At 45.8% G+C, this 19078-nt stretch overlaps 2 protein-coding genes across 3 annotated transcripts in view; one reads left to right on the top strand and one right to left on the bottom strand.

The window, feature by feature from the left end:
• Window positions 1-19078, bottom strand: part of LOC105451398 (G-protein coupled receptor Mth2-like) — a 44132-nt gene that overhangs the window by 16554 nt on the left and 8500 nt on the right. The window lies entirely within an intron of this gene.
• LOC105451399 overlaps window positions 1364-19078 on the top strand; it is a 23035-nt gene continuing 5320 nt past the window's right edge. Inside the window, exon 1 of the mRNA XM_011691820.1 lies at window positions 1364-5946. Within this exon, the coding sequence (XP_011690122.1) occupies window positions 2561-5946 (3386 nt within the window). The 5' untranslated portion in view covers window positions 1364-2560. The remainder of the gene's footprint in view (window positions 5947-19078) is intronic.

Genomic DNA, 19078 nt, shown 5'->3' with positions numbered 1-19078 from the left:
GGTATGTAAACATCATTAATTATCGACTAAAAATATAAGTTTCTCGGGCGTAATAAATCAAAACGGATTTATTTAAAGAAAAAGAGTAAGATAGCAAAGTAGACACCAAATGTGTTATCTATCGATTTAAATTTATTTTACGAAATTTCAAGTTCTAACGCGAGCATAGCTTTCACCACGACCTCGTTGCCCCCCGCAACCATTCTAGATATCTTCGATCCACACTGTATAGGCGTGTGCATACGCATTATGCGTTTGCGAGGGTTCGGAGCGAGGGGGTAACGGGGAGCGGCAGGGGAGAGCTGACGGATTTTGATTCGTGGAGTGCGACACGATGTCGTCGGGGCGATTAGACGATCGTAAAGCTTAACTTTTTCCAACGACCGACCTTCAGCAATCAATCGGCTCTATTGTGCCCGATGTTGTTACCTTCGGTACACTCTGTATACGCGTGCATGTACAGTGCAGAAGCGCTCTCCCTCTTTTTCCCTTGCTTTCTCTCTCTCTCTCTCTCTCTCGATCTATCTCTCGCTGGAACCTTATCTATCCCACCACTCTGTGTCTGTCCGTCTCTCTTCTTCTCTTCGCGGTCGGTACTCCACTCGCGAGCCTCGGGGCGAGGGATAAGAGCGTACCAGTGCTGTCACTATTTGTAATCTTACCATGTTCCAACGTTTGGAGTGTTGAGAACAAATTTTTCATTATAATTTTCCTCTGCATCACGTTTAATATGTAACAAAATTGTAATGTTTAACTTTAATATTACCGGACAGAAATATTTGAAATCATAAATTTCCAATGCAAACCGGCATCAATAAAAACCTATTTATTTAATATTTATTTAAAAAAAAAGTGTTTCCCAAAAATGTTCAAAACATATTATTCGCTTAAAAAATATATAATATACTTTTTTGTAAGATATTTTTATAATATTAGAGGTACATTACCTATTACAAAATAATTTATCTTTTATATAATTACGTATATATTATATAGAATTTAAAAAATATTTTTCTGTTATTATAAGTAACATGATTATTTTCGTTTTATTAAATCAACCTTTGAATTAACATTCCATCCCGTAAAAAAAATTAAGATACAATAATTATTGAGTAAAATTACATTAAAAAAATCTCATTAAAAAAATGTTCAAGATCGAAAATATTTACTAGATATCTAGATGTATTTGAAAATTCTCTAATTGTTTTAAAGAACGTACGATAGCGTTCTATTCTCGAGTTACTTTCAAGACCACGTTCGCTCGAGCCGCACCTGCGTCGCGATTCCGCGGAGCGGGGGCGGCGAGGACGACGGCGGTGGCGGCAGCGGTGGCGGCGGCCGCAGCCGCGGCGGCGTAGAGGAAAGCAACGAAGAGACACCGCCGCCAGTAGCTCCCAGGCAGTGACTTCGCGTGTAGCGTGTACCGGGCGACCTGCAACGCCCGCACCGTGTGTTATGTCATCGATGACAATTCCAAGACGCGGTGCTCCAAATTCGTACGGGTGTGAATAAACGTGAGTGATCGAGGGTATAAAGTGAATACGTGGCGGGTGTTTCGCCGCGGACAGAACGTACGGATTGCGGATTGCTTGATCGTTCGCCAAGTTCGCACCCCAATTCAATCTCTGCGATTCCTCCGAACGTTGCCCGGTACGTTTACTTTCCTCGTGGTCCCTCGCGTTTCTCGAAGGGAACACCTCGCGCACTTGCGAAGGCAAGTAGTTACAGCTAGACCGTAACAGCGAGAAAGACTCGTTATCTGCCCGATGGGTCAAACTTGGTGCTCAGCGGTAGCGAGCTCGTGCGAATCGACGCGCCGCAGTGACGAGTTTTGATGAGGATCGACGCCCGCGCCCGTGTCGCACTCGCGTATCCCTGTTCGGCGGCGCAACGTCAGCGGTATCACAGTTCGATAGCCGGCTAGGACGCCGGCGACCTCGTCAGCGTTAGCGGCGTCGACGGTGCGACCGAATCCAGAATCGGGTGCCGCAGACGTCGACGAGCTAGCAGCCGCGTCGGAACGATAACGACGAAGCGTACGTGGTGATCGCTACATCCGCGTGCGTCAGGACACGTTTGGTCCCGGATCGGCGGAAGCTTCGTTCCGGGTCGACAATGGCGCGGTGGCCTTGAGGATCGATCGCGCGGGAGCGAGTCGGGTGAACGGTCGGGGTTTCGGTCTGGCGCGATTGAATCCGCGCGATCCACACGCCGCGCGATCGCTTCGCGCGCGCCTACCGGGTGTCTACGATGCGCGGAACGGTAATCGGGCGAACGCGTCGTGATCATCGCATCGAAGAGGTACGCCGTCGTGACGTGCGGATACGCGAACGGAAGTATGTGAATTACCAGACTAAAACATACACGTAGGCAGGTTGCGCGCGCGCGCGTGAGCGCAAAGAAAATCGCGTGTCGCATTACGCGGTGGTTGCAACAATCCGATAACGGTCGCCGGTCATCATCGCCAAAGTCGCCGTCGATCGATCGCCAGTCAAGAGACCGGAAGGACGATCCCGTCGGACGAGAGAGACAGAGTAATCACCGTTCGTTGAATGGAGTAATGAGCGGGGCCCCTGCGCGGGGCACAGTGCCCCGTCGTCAAAGACGCCATCATCATCACCATCATCACCACCATCATCAACAGAAGCATCAGAAGCGCGTCCGAGACGAAGCGCCGCGGGGCGAGACGCAGGACGAGCCCGAGGAGAAGCGACCGAAGGTCAACCCGATCTTCTTGTGGGCGTCGCAGCGTGAGCAGAAGATCATCGAGGTGAGATGCGAGGATTACGACAAACGTAATCGTATCAAGCTCACCAAGACCGCGCAAGGATGGCGTTCGATACCGCGCACCACGTCAAACGTGTACACGATTGCCCCGGCCGCCGCCTGCAAAAAGACGCCGGCGTCGAGCATGGTCGACACGTCGCCGGCCTCCTCGGTTTCGTCCAACGACGAGAAGGAGAACGGCAAACGATGCCTCCAAGAGCCGGCGAGTGCGACGGCGAGCTCCCTTCGATGCCATCCGCGAATATATTCGTCGAACGGCACGACGAACGGTTTGCTTACTGGCGAAGACACAGGCAAAAAGAGGCGAGGTTACGATGAAGAGACGAATCGACGAGGATATTCCTCTCCCTTGGAAGACAAGATTAAGGATGACGTAAGCGCAGAAGAAAATAAAAGTAAAAAAGATAAGAATCACGAGCAGAACAAACCAAAGGATCGTCTGTCCAGCTTGAAGATTAAGAATAGCTTGAATGGCTGGATCGACCTGGAGAGACTGCAGATGGACAAGCTATTCCAGCCGCGCGTCGTGCTGGAATTGCTGCAACTGTCGCAACTCCCCGAGAGCGCGCATCAAAATGTCGTTCGCCACGCGAAAAATAAGGACGCGACGGCAAATGAAGCGAAACGGATAGAGAAAAATAATGAGCGGAATGAAAATAACACTGAAGAGGATGAGGAGGAAAGGGAGGAAGAAATGGACGAGATAGAGGAGGAAGAGGAGGAGGAGGAAGAGGAGGAGGAGGAGGAGGAGGAGGAGGAGGAGGAGGAGGAAGAGGAGCAAGAGAACAGCGAGAAATCCAGTCGGATGAACAAGGCGGGTATTCAGGACATATTGAATATGATAGACGCCACGGCCTCGCCCGTTCTCGCCACTGATACTCCTAGTGCCGATCTGCCTACAGATTCCACCAAGACTTACGAGGTCCTCGACGAGAAACAATCCGCTGAAAGAGAGCAGAACGTGGAGCCCGACGACATAAAGGATCGAACGAGGAGCGTATCCAGTTACGAGACTGAGATTGTCGACCAAGACGGCGAGCTCGATGATAAGCTGGAGGTACACGAGGAGAAGGTCCTGGAGGGTTTGCCTTGCTATCTGCAGGACATGGAAGGCAAGAAGACCCGGGTGGAGGATGATCTTCTTTCGTTGAAGAGTAACGCCGACGTTACTGAAGAGACGACTCCGAGTTCCTGCAAAGTCGCCGAGGCTGACGGCGGTTTCGTCGATCGACCGAAATGCGGATCGGACTCCATCGTCACGTGGCAGCCGAGCATACCGACCGAGGAAGAGGAAGCGCCAGACGAACCCGGCGAACCGTTGAAGCTCAATTACGACAGCTCGAAGCTCCTCGACGCCCTAAGGAATACGCCGGGACTCTCGGTGTCCATAATGAGGAACCATACGCCTGAGATCGGTAAGATTGTGCCGCCTGCGAGACCACCCTCAAAGGCGTCCTCGTCGAGCAGATCGCCGGATTCTCAAGCGGAATGCGTCGAGAAACTATTGAAGAACGCGAACGGCTTCGATCGCGATGGCTCGTCTCGCAATCTGTCAGGTCAATCGATTGTTATACCGAGTTACAAAAATATCTCCGGTCAGCTAACAACATCACCGAGCACGAAGCATCGCGTCGAATCGCCCGAGAGCACCGTTAGCTTCAACAAAGTTGACGTGTATCCGGAGGAAATAAAGATGAACGAGTTTCCTCACGAGGAGGACGGAGATGAGGAGGAGGACGAGGACGATTGCGACTCGCAAGTTCTGGAAGACCTTAGACAGCAGAAGACGGATTCACTTGCGTACGACGGTATCGACGCGGATTACTACAACGGGCACAGTACCAATAACAATCAGGAGGATGCCAAGGATCGCAAAACCCCGCTGGAAAATGCGAAGAGCGATTCTGCCTGGCTCGGCTCTGGTAGAAATAGCGAGGCGCAGGCCAAGGATAAATATCAGGACCTCGAGCACTTCGATGAGCAGATCCTGAAGGAGCTACGATCGCGCGGCACCGTGGTGGTCTCGCCGCAGCCCAGCGGAATTCCTTCTTCTCCCGCGTCTAGAAGACCATCGTCGACATATCTCGAGAGATTGCTCCCTAGTCCGCCATGTTCGGTGTCCTGCTCGGAGGATGCCAAGAGCGAATTGACGCTCAAAAATATCCTGGCTTCATCCAGCTGCGCGGATCCACGGGATTACGAGAAGACGAAGGGAGTGCCAGTTCGCTCCGATCAAAACGTCGTCGATCAGCCTACCTCCCGACTCATGCATTCGAGCATCGACAGAAACGCGAGAACGACTAATCAGCGCAGCTTCCAGGAACGTCTGAACATTCACAATCAAGAGGTGAGAAATTCCGGCAGGCCAATGTCCAGCGGCGTCATCCGTAGTGCCTATTACGGAACGACAGAACGCGCCGCGCCTAAGAGACCGATGTCTGCCGAGTGGCAACCGATGACCGAGCAGCAGCAAAGGAATCACGCCGCCTATTACCGAAAGACCGTCATCAGAATGAAGGGCCATTTCGCTAATCAAGATCAAATCACCTGCGCCAGCAGCACGGAGAAACTCTGGGATCCGGCCAGACAGCTCCGCGAACTGATCGAGACTGTCGGCCATCTGATCCCCGATCCTCTCCTAGTACCTCGCGACTATTTGCCAGACTTGGCTGCTGCGCCAGCAACAGAGATACCGAAGTTACTGGCCAGCAGGCCCGAACTCAGGCTACCCGAGGCTCTTACCAGGCCCGATCTTCTTCGTGATCCCGATCTGCTCGTAATATCGCTGGCGCATTTACAGCATGTGTTGGACCATGGCGAAGGCCCGGTTTCCAGATCGCGGCACTCGCAGCCGCAGCAACCTAGAACCACCGTTAACGGCGCCATTAACAAAAGATCGTCCGGTTCAGCGAACAGCAACGGCCTGAGAGGCAACGGGCTCACCATTGCTGCTGGCAGACCCAAACTCAGTTGCAAGCCGATCTGCACGTTGATGCCCACGACGCAGCCCATAGACTTATCGAACGGCGGCCGATCGCGCATCAACCCCTATTCGCCCTTGCTCAGAGTGCGCAATGGACTGCTCAAGCAAGAACCGGAAGTGAGCTCTACCGCGAGCTCGCCGGACGAATCGCAACTATGGCATCCGTTGTTTGGCAGGTAAACATTAATCCTCACGTTTGTTTTTTTTTTCGCCTTACACCTCACATCGTGGTCTCAAGTTTCCTTTACTGAGCCAGTAATGACTCTGACAAGCGAGTGAAAAAAAAAACGAAATGACTGATTGTGCAAGTAGCATCATCGAATGAAAATATAAAAAGGCTTAAATTTCATAACAGAGATAAAGAAATACCGAAGTCTAGTAGACTCCGGTGTGAGGTCACTGAGATTAAAATATGCTTAATACGTTATTTTATGAGAAAATGTATCTTATTTGAGTATTATTTTAGAATTAATAAATCTCGAATATATAATAATAATATTAATTCTCGAATATTTTATCTAAATTGAAATTTTATATAATTTGAAAACAGCTCAGTATACACGCGATTTATTTAACTAAAATTAAATTTTAATTAGATTGATGTTAAATTTCTATAAAAAACACAATTCATTTCGGTAAACAGCACGCTGAAATTAATGCATTTCAAAGCGAATAATGTATTTACTTCTCTCGAAATAAACAAACGAATTCTATTAACTGTGAGAAAATTATGGGCGAATGACGATCTTGAGTCTGTTAGTCGGAATGAAGTCGATTGATAGTGATGATTACTACATATTTTTTCCTGCTGTGTTATCTAATCATATAAATTACACCACTGTTTGATATAATTAAACGTTCATTCAGAGCGCGATATACGTCCGATGAAACGCATGGAGGGCGTGCTAGCGAGCGCGCGGCATCTCGGATATATTTAGAGCGAAAGAGGTGAACGAGGAAATATAAAAAAAAAATGAACAAAGTGGCATCGATGCTTCGCGTACTCGCGCGCAAATAGGTCGGCTTTAATAACGATCGCGACGAACGCCGGGTGTACGAAAACACAATGTTGTTAATTCCATCGAGTGGCCACGAAGGCGATCAGAGATGAGCAAAAGCAGAGGCGACGAAGCAACGGTTAAAAGAAGATCGACGTCAGGGTAGGGCACGATCGCAGGAGGTACACGTTGATCCCTTCCGTGTCTGCTACTAACATGCGGCGACATGTTCACACGCATGTGAAATGCGTCCCTATCCCGGACGATTAAATTTATATCATTTATATATCGACCGTTCGCAATCTTCCCCCTCCCCCCAGAGACCCTCGCCCTCACAAGAGATTCGTCATACCTTTATGCATGCGAGTCATCGAGCGAGAGACTGCTGCTTCGCGATTCCGTTTGACTCGCCGATCCCTGGTGGAATCGACGACGACTCGCGACGGTGACGCGACGACGGTGCGGTGTCGTCGTCGTTGGTGCGACCAGGTTCATTTACATTTTAATACCGACGTAGCGGCCGCGCTACCGCGACATGACTAACAAACTCCACCGCACTCGGGGCTTGACACTCGGGCTTATAACGAGCCGATCGCACGTCGCACGTCGTACATCGACACTGTTAAATATTTAAATTAGATCGAACGCCCCGTACGACAGCGCCTTCGGTATCGCGCCTCCTACGTCGACAGGTCGAGCATGATCTACCGTACCCTTCCCCGCGAAGGCGTCGAAGGAAGGATTAATGACCGTCGTTAGACGTAATTAGCAACAAAAATAGAAGCCCCTTGTTGAAAAAAAAATAAGTGGAACGCGATAACAAAAATTTCCACGTAAAGTTTAGTTTCAGTAAATTTCCACTCGTAACTCGTTTTCTTCAAGATCAGCTCTTTTATCCTCACCGTCTCACGAAGGTCTACCAAGTTCCGTGTTCTACGTCGCCTGTTCAATGCTTAGAATAGAATCCCCGAAATTGTGCGTGCTGGGTACATTGAAACTTTTGGCAACGCTCGCACGAAACGCGCAGTTTCGTCTTGCGGAGGAGGTTTCAATCAGGAAGTCGCCAGTCTCGCGATCCTGCGGCGGGACGCTCGGCTGCTAATTGGCGATCGGAGACGTCTTTAATTAGGACCGCCTGCTCGGATGCGCGATCGGCTTAGTATTGGCACAACGCGAAACTGGGTCGTGGCAAACGCTTCTCGTCCTACGTTCGTTTGTCTATGCCTAATCGACGGCGACGACGTCGACGACGATGACGACGATGGCAAACGACGACGGAAAAAGCGTCTTTGCGCAAGTCCGCATTTAGGATTTATATAGGCTCGAATATAGATCCGAAGGACCGATAAGAATACGTGGGTAGAAAGGATATAAGGTTATCCAGTGACGGTATGCTAATTCTCTTCACCGGTCACGCCAGGAAGGACGTCTGCGAAGAACGTCGTTGTTTCGTGAAGGATACCGCTTCATTTATTATGTTTAGGCCGCTTGGCGCGCTTGGAAGCTGCTTCAATAAATCAGCCTTGGATTAATTAGTATAACACCGCGACTTTCTCATTTGTCCTTCGAATGACGTCTAAATTCTATGCAATAGAATAACAAGTTTGTTTACTTTTCCTCCCCATTGAGGACAAATACGACTATATGTCATATGACACAAATAAAATTCGCCGTTAATGTATTCACCCGGCATTACCATCAGAAATAAATATTTATTCGTGTTACATAAAAACATATTTTTCGACGTGGCAGACAGAAAATAAAAACATTTTAAATTTATATTTATTTTGAGATGTTGGCGATAAACAATTCTGTTTGGACTGGCTACAAAGTAGAACGCGGAACTAACCGACGACGATTTCGTGCCTTTGTAACGTTTACGGAAATCGGTATCCGTAGGTTATCGATTCGCCACGGCGCAGAAGAGTAGCTTGCACTAAATTCTCCTCCTCGTGTCTCGTTAATGAAACGCGAGGAACAAAAGGACTTCGTCGGCAATTAATAGACGCGGGTCTCTCAGAAGGGACAAAGAGAGACCCGGCCGGAAAGTCTCCCGGTCTCTCTCGCGTTTGGGATTACACGGTGCTTGATCGTGCGATCTGCGCTACGTGTGCACATGCACACGGCCTCGAAAGGCGCCCGAACGCCCTTTCGCCACGGCAGAGCACTTGTGTAAATAGCATTAGGATGCTACTCTCCGCCGACGAGGACGAGCGGACGGACGGCTTTAATGAGAGGGAGAAGCATTAGAGGAGGGCCCTTGTCGTCGTCGTCGTCATCGTCATCGTCATCGTCGTCGTCGTCGTTGTCGTCGTCGTCGTCGTCGTCGTCGTCGTCGTCGTCGTCGTCGTCGTCGTCATGGTCGTCGTCGTATGACACGAACGTTCATCGATCGGGCACGGGGAATTCGAAAGCGCGGTGGGTCGCGGAGAGGAGGAGGGAAATGCCGGACAGGAAGCAAAAATTTCACCGGGGTTTAACCCTCTCGCGAGCGAACGGCCGCCGGGGCGGTCGGAGGGAAGCAGGGTGGGAGAAATCAATTTGTTATTCCGGCGTAACGATCTCGCGAGAGGATCGGTCCCGTATATACGTATATATATTCCTGACATTTCTGAATATTCAGACCTGAATTACGATCGGATTTCAATTTGCAGTTCAGGTTTCAAATTTCCGTTGAACAAGCTGCGTGTGTTTTAATTTCATTGTATATAAAGAATAATAGGATTTTATATTACAATATAATAGAAAGAGAGAGAGTATACGCGCGTCCGTGAGAAATGCGCAGAGAAGAATCGCGCTATCTATAACGTAAGCAAAAGCGATATCCTATCTTGGATATGGAGTTACATTGGCATCATGTAACGACGATATTTTTCTCATTATTTGCTCGTACGGCGCTACTTCTTGCATAATTCTCTTTCGTAATCATCCATCCTCCACGTGGCAACATGTCACAGAAAGAGTTCGGTTGAAAATATGTCTCAAAGTATCGCTCCGATTAGTATTCGTCGTGCAACTTTGTAAATCAACAGGATGTACATCACCCGTTGATAAGATTTTCTGCGCATGTTGCAAGAAACGCGCGAGTCGAGTGCAACGTCGAGTAATCAAGCGATAATTGAAAAAAAACAGACAGCTCTAGTGTTGTTCTCGATGATATAATGATGAATCAATACGCAGGAAACAGCAGGAAGGGTTCGCACATCGCCATTCCCGTAATCCTCGAAATTAATTCACGTGCGCCGACATATGTACTGGGTGTTGCATGTAGACATGTCAGGCAGTATGATGGCCAAAAATCTACTACGTGAGAGAATCACTGAGCGCTTATTAATCTGCTTTGTCTGCTGAATGTATCCATTGTACAGGGTGCACTCGGCAGTATAACAGGTTGCGCGGCAGACTGCATGAGGGACAAACGCGGCTCAATAACACTAAAAATTTTAAAAGTACTAAACACTCCTTACTTACTGAGTTGCGCCTGCTCCTGCAAGTCTGCCGCGCAACCTGTTATATTATACTATCTAATATGTATTTGCAATACCCTATAGATGCAACAAACCGTAAACGATTCTGACAAACGTGTCGGCACAAGCATAATTCTGTATATACAGTAATTGCGAAGTAAGCTTGCGTACACAAATCACGCGAAAAAACGCAATCGAACATGCTCATACATACAATAAATCTATAAATTACACGAAATTCGTATATCTGAAGTCGGATATAATACTGCAGCTCAATTTTTTGAACTTGCAATTGTTCAATCGATCGCGAATCCGAATCCTTTTTTCGTAGGTTTCATAGAATTCGATCCCGATCGAAAGGCCGAGTTAATCAAATTCGCGCGCATCCGCCTGTAACTACAATAATAGTCGGCGATATTTTCTCGCGGAGTGTACTGCACACTCCCTTGTGCCCGATTCCGTTCTACTCTACGATGGAATCCGAGGAGATCTCCCGCCATAGAATTGGATCGGCAGGGACGTAGCTGTCGACGACGAGGGGACGAGACCATCCGAGAGCCGGGCACCCGGGCACGATTTACGAGACATCCGGTCCGGGATCGGCCGACGCTCGCCGGCCCTGAATTCACCTCGCCCACGTCCACGCCCACGTTCCCGCCGCACGAAGAGGAAGAAACCGCGCGAAAAAGGGAGATAGGATCGGGAAACGAATGGAGAGAAAGAGAGAGAAGGGATCAAGAAACCGAAAGAGAGATGAAGAGGACGACCTAAAGTCAAGAGGAAAAAAATCGATGGACGGAGAGTAGCTCTTCGTCGTTCTCTTCTCTCTCCTTCTCTTTGTTCGTCTCTCTTCCACTTCGCTTTTACTAGTCTCTCGATACGTTATCCTTCTCTATTCCTTCCTCCTTCGGGATTCTTTCTTTCTCGTTCTTCCTTCCGGAAGTCGACGACCTTCGTCGTCGCTACTTCACTTTCTCCAGCTCGCTTCCTCTATCCGTTTCTCTCGTTGCCTTATGCACTCACCGTTTCTTCATCGCCTAACGACAACTCGCCTCGAATATTCGCGATCCGAGAGCTACCCGAGTTTACAGTATCGTTTATAAAGTCGCCTGTGTCGCGGTGACGAACATCGCGACACAGTGATCGAGCCTGGGGGTCATTGGTCCCCTGGGACTGCCACGGGGAGTCCCCTTCTCTATACTATCGCTTTCCCGCCCAGCACTTCCCCGCCAACGCCAGCCGTATATAGGTATATCGCCAGTGTGAACGCCCCTTTAAAAGCGGATCGATGATCACTAGGAAGCGCGCATACATCGCCAGTTCGTCTGTGCGTTCCGTCTGTACGAAAGGGTGATAGTATCAAATTTTGGAAGCCATTTTAGAATAATTCACGAGAGAGAAAATCTAATTTTTATTTAAAAAAACAAAATTGTACAAATAGAGGAACGAAAATCCATATTTCGTGACTAAGGGAGAAAAAGAATCGCAATTTATAATCAATGTCGATGTGTATTTGACAAGAAAAATCGATATTTCCGCGAAGCTGAAAAACATGGTCTGTCCCTAAAGTAATAAGACTAATTCTGGAAAAACCGTTTTATTGAAAATACATTTAATATTAAAATTAAATTAAAAACAATGGGCTCTAATGAATAAATCAAATCTAGTGAAAATAGCCTATAAGAGCCGACACGGGTGTTGGTGTGTTAAATTCTTATTGTTACAATATCCAACCACACGCGATCTGCACGCCGCACGGCTCTTTGCGAGAAGTCGGAAACTTGTGACTTATAATTAAAATGACGAACAATTTAATATCTTTCGATGCTAATATGCATCTATAAGATAAGTATCTATAAGATGCATATATTAATATCGAAAGATATTAAATTGTTCGTCAATTTAATTATAAATTACAAGTTTCCGACTTCTCGCAAAGAGCTGTGTGTCAAAGTCCGACAAACCGTGCGGCGCGCAGATCGCGTGTGGTTGGGTATTGAACTCGGAAATTTGTAACTTATAATTAAATTAACGAACAATTTAATATCTTTCGATGCTAATACGCAACTTATAAGATGCATATTAGCATCGAAAGATATTAAATTGTTTGCCAATTTAAATATAAGTTACAAATTTCCGACTTCACGCAAAGAACTGCATGTGTCAAATCCGACAAACCGTGCGGCGCGCAGATCGCGTGTGGTTGGGTATTGTATAACAATAAGAATTTAACACACCAACACCCGTGTCGGTTCTTATTAGGCTATTTTCACTACATTTACATTTTTAATATTTTTTGAAGTAGGATCCTTGAGCGTCAATGCAGCAGTTTCAGCGTTGCTGACTCTTCGCAGCAGTACAGGAAGTCTTGATCGGACATGCCTTCCAGAACACTTGTCACTGCTTGGAATCTCAAAAATGTCGGACACTGTTTTGGGACTCTTAAAAAGATCTAAGCAGCCGCAACGGGTGTTCTGTAAGATATGTCTGACCAAGATTTCCTGCGCTGTTAAGAAGAGTGGCAGTAACGCTGGTACCGCTATATTGACGCTCAAGGAACATGCTTTGAAAAATATTAAGCGTATTTTCAATAAAATGATTCTTCCAGAATTATAGTCTTATTACTTTTGAAGGACAGACCGTGTACTATTGAGGAATGTACCGACAAAATAAAAGCTATACTCCAAAGAAAAGAACTCAACTTATAACGCGACTATCTACAGGAAGTAGAATTGCAACAATCGCACATCGTCGATAACTTCGGGAGAAAGTTGGCCGCCAAGTTCCGTCGCTTCCGAGGAACAGGAACGCAAATCGGGAGAACTCGCGGCTGAAAGTAACGAACACGCTCGAACGGACGGCGAACTCGGTGCACGGCAATCTAAATTCGTTCGACGGAAATCAGGGATATGCGGTACGAGAGTACGTCACGTCGGACGCATATAGGATAAGTGACTCAAGTAAAGATAGGCCAGGTAGGCGAAATGGAAATCTATGCGAGAAGCGCAATATCGATTGACGAAGCGTCCCTCGCTTACCTGGTCAACGGACCCTCGGCTAAAGAGTTCTGTTGTTCGAGAGTGCGCGTTCGATGTACTATTCATTAACGGCGTACACTCGGAGCCTCTCTCTATCTCTTATTTAAGCAGGAGGGACGGCCGTACGCGTTTCTAAGTTTTATAAAAGACGACGAGAATAGACACGTCCATTGCGTGTCGGCGGCTCGTCGTCGGACATTCGTGCGCTGTGCTATATAACGAAAAATAAGAAATCGGACATCGATCGTCGGAAAATCCGCCCGTCCGACCGGGTTGACGCCGACAACGTTGTCACGCGACCTTGAAGTATTTACGCAATAAGGGAGCCAAAGGCGGAACGGGAACACGCATGCGACAATAACGCACCACGTGCCATCGCTCTTTGCGCCGCGGAGATTCGTACTTCATTAGCACACGGCCGGCTCTCGCGGATCGATGTTACGCACACTCCCACGGCGCAAACAATGGCCCGTGTTCTTTCTTTGTGTTCCTTCGGCGCTAAATGCCGCCCCTCTTGATATGCCGGAGCATATGCGAGAATCGCGAAGTGCGGGCACGAGAAAATCAGATACCGGCTACAATTAACGTCAAACATAGCATCAAACGAACGCGCGCGATTATCCGTGATTATCCCGTTCTGTGTATTAAATCTCAAATCTCTATTGTTCAGATTACATTTTTTGAGCGACGATCCAATGATGCGTCCGAGAGAAACGAATTTATGTCGACAATAATAACTTTCAATTTCTTCCGACAATTTCGCTAAAGTTCGCTCAATAATGGAAATTCAGGGATTAGCATTTATTCTGCGGCGAATAATATACGCGTGCAATATTCGCATATTGGAGTTTCTTTTTTTTTTTTTTTTTTTCAGAGATTTCAGTTTCGCCATAGAGCGGCCGCGGCGTGGAATCTTTCGTGGATCGATATCTATGTATAGCCGGCGCAAAGTATGGCTGTAGATGCGAGATGAGCTATTTCGGCACACCTTCGGGCGTACTTTGAGCTTTCGGGCACGCTCTATTACTATTATATGCGATTATTAGGACTTCTCGAACAATCGTTAATTTTTTTTTCAATCATCTACCGAGCAAGACCGACAGTTCTCCGCTCGCGGAGACTTGTGTCCGAACGAGGGTCGAGAATTACACGGATGGCGCGTGTCGCTTGACATCACGTGGCTTCTCGGGGCGGATTAACGTCGCGTGAAATCCGTGATCGTGACAACCGAGGTAAAGATTCGCTCGTGACACAAACTCGATCTCGCACATGTACGCGCGAGCGCGCACGAGCGATCTCGTGTATAGGAAAAACGAACGTGTCTTATCGTCCGCCGCTTTTCTTTCACTTCAACGCTGGCGTCATCCTTGCGTTAACCGTCGTGCGATGCTCGGAGACGCGACGATCGATGAAAGTAAAAGAAACGAAATGAACGAGGGTGGGGGAGGGGGAGATGGGGATTGTAAAGCGAGGAAGAATATTTGAAGACAGTGAGCTTGATCGCCGGCGACGCGGATCGTTTTTTTTTTCATTAAAAAAAAGTGTTCGCCTGGTGTACAGCCAAAGGGGATCGTCGCGCTCGTCCCTTATGGGAAATGTCGTGCGCTTAAATGCGAAGAAAATTTACGCAGAAAGCGAGCCCCCGTAATTCTAGGTAAAGCTAGTGTGGCCGTTGGTAAATCCCGTTTTACATGAAATTTTCAGAAATGCACGGCCAGACATTTAAAAAACAACAGTCCGGGGAAAAACTGCCTCTTTTCCACGCCATATTTTGTACGTCACGCTGATAATAAATTTAAATCAAGTCATATACGAGAGATCGGTTGACCTTCGCGATTGACATTGAATTGCCGAATGATGTGTGAAAGGAGATTTGCAAACAAGGGTGATCGGCATACACGTGTCGGGTTGACGTGGCCACGTGGCTTTTCTTATACCACGCGTACGTATATTCACCACTCTTTGTATTAAGATTCGTGAGGCATTCGGCACCACCGTGAAGCCACATCGCCCACCCTCGCCATCGGATCGATGTGTGTATCGACACGTACATGCGCATACATGTATATACGTGTTTGTGTGCGTGAGCGTGCATGTATGCGAGTGCGTAGGCGACTCTATAGAAGGATGGCTATGTTAGCTCACTTCGACGACCAGTGACGTAGTATGGTAGTATAGAGAGACAGACAGAGAGAGAGAGAGAGAGAGAGAGAGAGAGAGAGAGAGAGAGGGGCAGAGAAAGAGAGACAGGAGCGATGAGAAGGAAGAGACGAAGATAGAGATGATAAAGGAAAGCAGAGGAGGAAGATAGAGAGAGACAGAAATAGAGAGAGGGAGGAAGGGAAAGAGAAAGAGAGAATAACGTAATCTGCGCACGTGCGGACCGAGAGCACCTCGATCGATCGTCCTCGTCGCTGCAAAGAGTCGTTACGAGCTGAGTACCGGTAGTGTCGCGGTTGGTACTAGGATCTGTACTACAGCACGAAGACTAGCGAGTATGTACTCGATGGTTTTGAGTACGCAAAATGAAAGAGCACGAGAAGAAATTCTTTTTGCTCCAAGTCTACGGTCTCGTGTCTACCGAGAACGATATCTGATATTTGAAAACTTAATTTAAATTCTTGACGCAAGTTGATCGGAAAATTGAAAAAAGAATGTTTAACAATTATAATATATAAATGAAATGTATAAAATACATATATATATTGCAATAATATAATTATATATATATTATATACATATATAATTATAATTATATTATATATATATATTAATATTTATCATATATAATAAATATTAAATATATATCTTTAAATATGAACTATAATAATAGTTTAAATATTCTTTCTTCACATAAATACATACACAAATTTTTATACATAAAAACTTAGACTCTCTCTCTGATATTGGAAGCAAAAACTATACAGCATAAAATAATTTAGACAATAATGCACGTTCCTTGTGTGCAATGCGACCCACATTTTACCTCGCACGCTTAGCTGGAAAGACGATCAGTGACACGAGAAAAAGTACTTAGCTTATCAACAGATGACCTCAATAAGTATCTAACCTCGATCTAACCGCAACCGAAAAATGTTGTAGATAAAAATGTAGTTGTAAAATATTGTAAACAGGTGCAATTATGAATATTACTCCTTATCATATCTAAATTGGGACTATTTTTGGAACGTTGTACAATATTTACGACGCAGTGAAAATATGTTTTTGCCATTTTTCAGACATTTGTATAACGTACAACTTTTATAACGTATAACAATATATTTTTGAAATATAAAAAACATAATACGGTATTTATATATTGTGTAGGAAGCATGAAAAGCCTTTTTTATTTCACTTGCCTAGTCATAATTGTTTAAAGTACAATAAGTGTCACATAATTATAATATAATTTGACTTATATACTAACAAAGCTATATATAATTTGACTTTTTGATCCTTATTATCACTGTGCAAGTAAACAATGCAGTTAATTCATGCAGTACGATAAACGGTGGAATATAAAAGACGTTAATTTCCAATAATACAAACAAATCTGATAATGAAAAATATCCTTGAACTTCATACTGTATTAAGTGATACGCGGCGTGAAATTTACATTGTCAAGGAAAAAGTTCCTGGCCGAAAGTCCGCGATCAAGCCTAATGACGTTTTTAGGGTAAATGCCACAAAAGTTTCGGACCATCAACATTCGCCCATCAGAAACACCTTACCACCGTGCTCTCATCAAAATTTCAACACGGCATTCACGCAGCCACAACCATTTCGTGTACATATTTCTCTCTCTCTCTCTCTCTCTCGCGCGCGCGCGCGTGCGCGCAAACTTTCCCAAATAAAGTTCGGAACTTCTTCCAGACTAAACGTGAATATGTCAAACTTTCGGGAGATACGCAAATCGGGGGAAATTATTAGGCAATCTTGCTCGTTACTTTGCTGAGTCTATTTCTTAGAAAATTATTGCTCGGAATGATAACATGCGCGCGCAATAAAGATGAGAGTAGATGAAAAAATTATCTTCTTCAACTTCTGATCCTAGCATCGAATTCGGGACTAGTGCAGGATTAGTGCGTCAACGATATATCCCGCAATGTGTGTATTTTATATAGATTACTGTATTAATCTACAATAATTTACAATATGTTTTGTCATATCGCGGCATTGCTGCAATAGTGTCATATCTCGAAAATTGACAATTTTGAGTTATTCATCGCCAGATAAAAGTACACGCCAAAATCCATCTTTTCCAATGAATAACTCAAAAATGTCATTTTTCGAGATATGACACATTGCAGCAATGCAGATATGTCAAACATGTCTCGATGTCAGGCATCGAGAACATTTTCAGATATCATATAGAATGCAAAACACAAATTACAAAGTAATGCTGCAGATTTTATTTTACCAAATATTATGAGATTTTTCAAATATAACGTAACAATATTATAAATATTACTTGCAATTTAAACATAATATTGTTCTTTCACAAGGAAAATTAATTTTATAAAAGGTATGAAATTGTAGGTATGAAAGATCAGATTTCTGCAAATTTAATGCAGCGTAAGATACGCAGCGCGTGGCGAATCACAGAATTATATGGCTCTTTAGTAATTCTTGCTCCTCTGTTATAATTATAATTTCACGGGTAATAATAAGTCGAGACCACTATAGGCGAATTATCAGTGATCATAATATGAATATTTATTTCAGTTTTTCGATATGCTTTACATGTAGGACCGATGTCTCCTAATCAACGGGTGAGCGCCTCGTTAGCTGAGAAATTATAGTTCACTATTGGTCGGTTTAATATTTCATGAGTGCGTCTTAATTGTCACCGCTGATGCCTATAAAAGGGCGAAACAGGTCACTTCGGGCAGGCAAAGTTTAATCGGGAGGGGCGCCCGCATTAATGACAAAGCCGTTCAATCGTGAACGCGGCATTAAATATTCCCGTGCCGTGTACGCGATACCTTGCATATTCGATATTCGTTGCACGGCATAAGATTTAAATATATCATTGGGAGGAACACGTCTATGCAGTGCGTATAACATGTTGAGTGAAGCGGGATCGATATGACGCGTAAGAGAACCATAATTTGCAGGGACAAAAAAGGAAAAATAAAAGGAAAAACCGACCTGTAATCAACATAGCCGTGATGTCTCCTTTATCGCGAAAAGAAGAAGAAGGGAAACGCTCAAGATGCTAGTCGCCCGCGCACGAGCGAATTTTACTCGCGTACAAGACGAGTCTCCTGTTCAACGAACGCGACAATGTTTTCGCGACAGTAATCTAGTCGCGTCGATACCGAACTCATTCACCCCTATCCGTGCGCATTTAGAGGAGAGAGAGAGAGAGAGAGAGAGAGAGAGAGAGCGAGAGAGAGAGAGAGAGAGAGAGAGAGAGAGAGTCTCTCCTCCGATAGGCGACACTTCCCTCGAACTTCGTTCGATCTCGACGGATGGCTTTAATGTACCACCGTTTAATTGACGCCGTTAACGATAGCCGTTTTTCGGCGATACCGCGCCACCGCGGTCGCCTACTAGTACAGGCCTTATACGAGGAGGGATTTTATGGGAATTAATTTTCACGTACTTTCTAAATGAGATTACGCGCGCGCGCTTTCGCGTTGGGATTTTCACGCGAGTGGAAATAAACGCGTGCACGTTACGATACGATGCCTATTATGTTAAGTCAAAAATTTGCGCAATCGTGCTCTTGTAAAACGAGTGTGTTAACATCCGCGGACGCGTTCAGATCGGCGCGATCGTGATCTTGTAAAACGAGTACAA

Source organism: Wasmannia auropunctata, unplaced genomic scaffold (genome assembly GCF_000956235.1).
Source record: "Wasmannia auropunctata unplaced genomic scaffold, wasmannia.A_1.0 LD336052.1, whole genome shotgun sequence".
NCBI lineage: Eukaryota > Metazoa > Arthropoda > Insecta > Hymenoptera > Formicidae > Wasmannia > Wasmannia auropunctata.
This window is presented reverse-complemented; position numbering and strand designations above follow the sequence as displayed.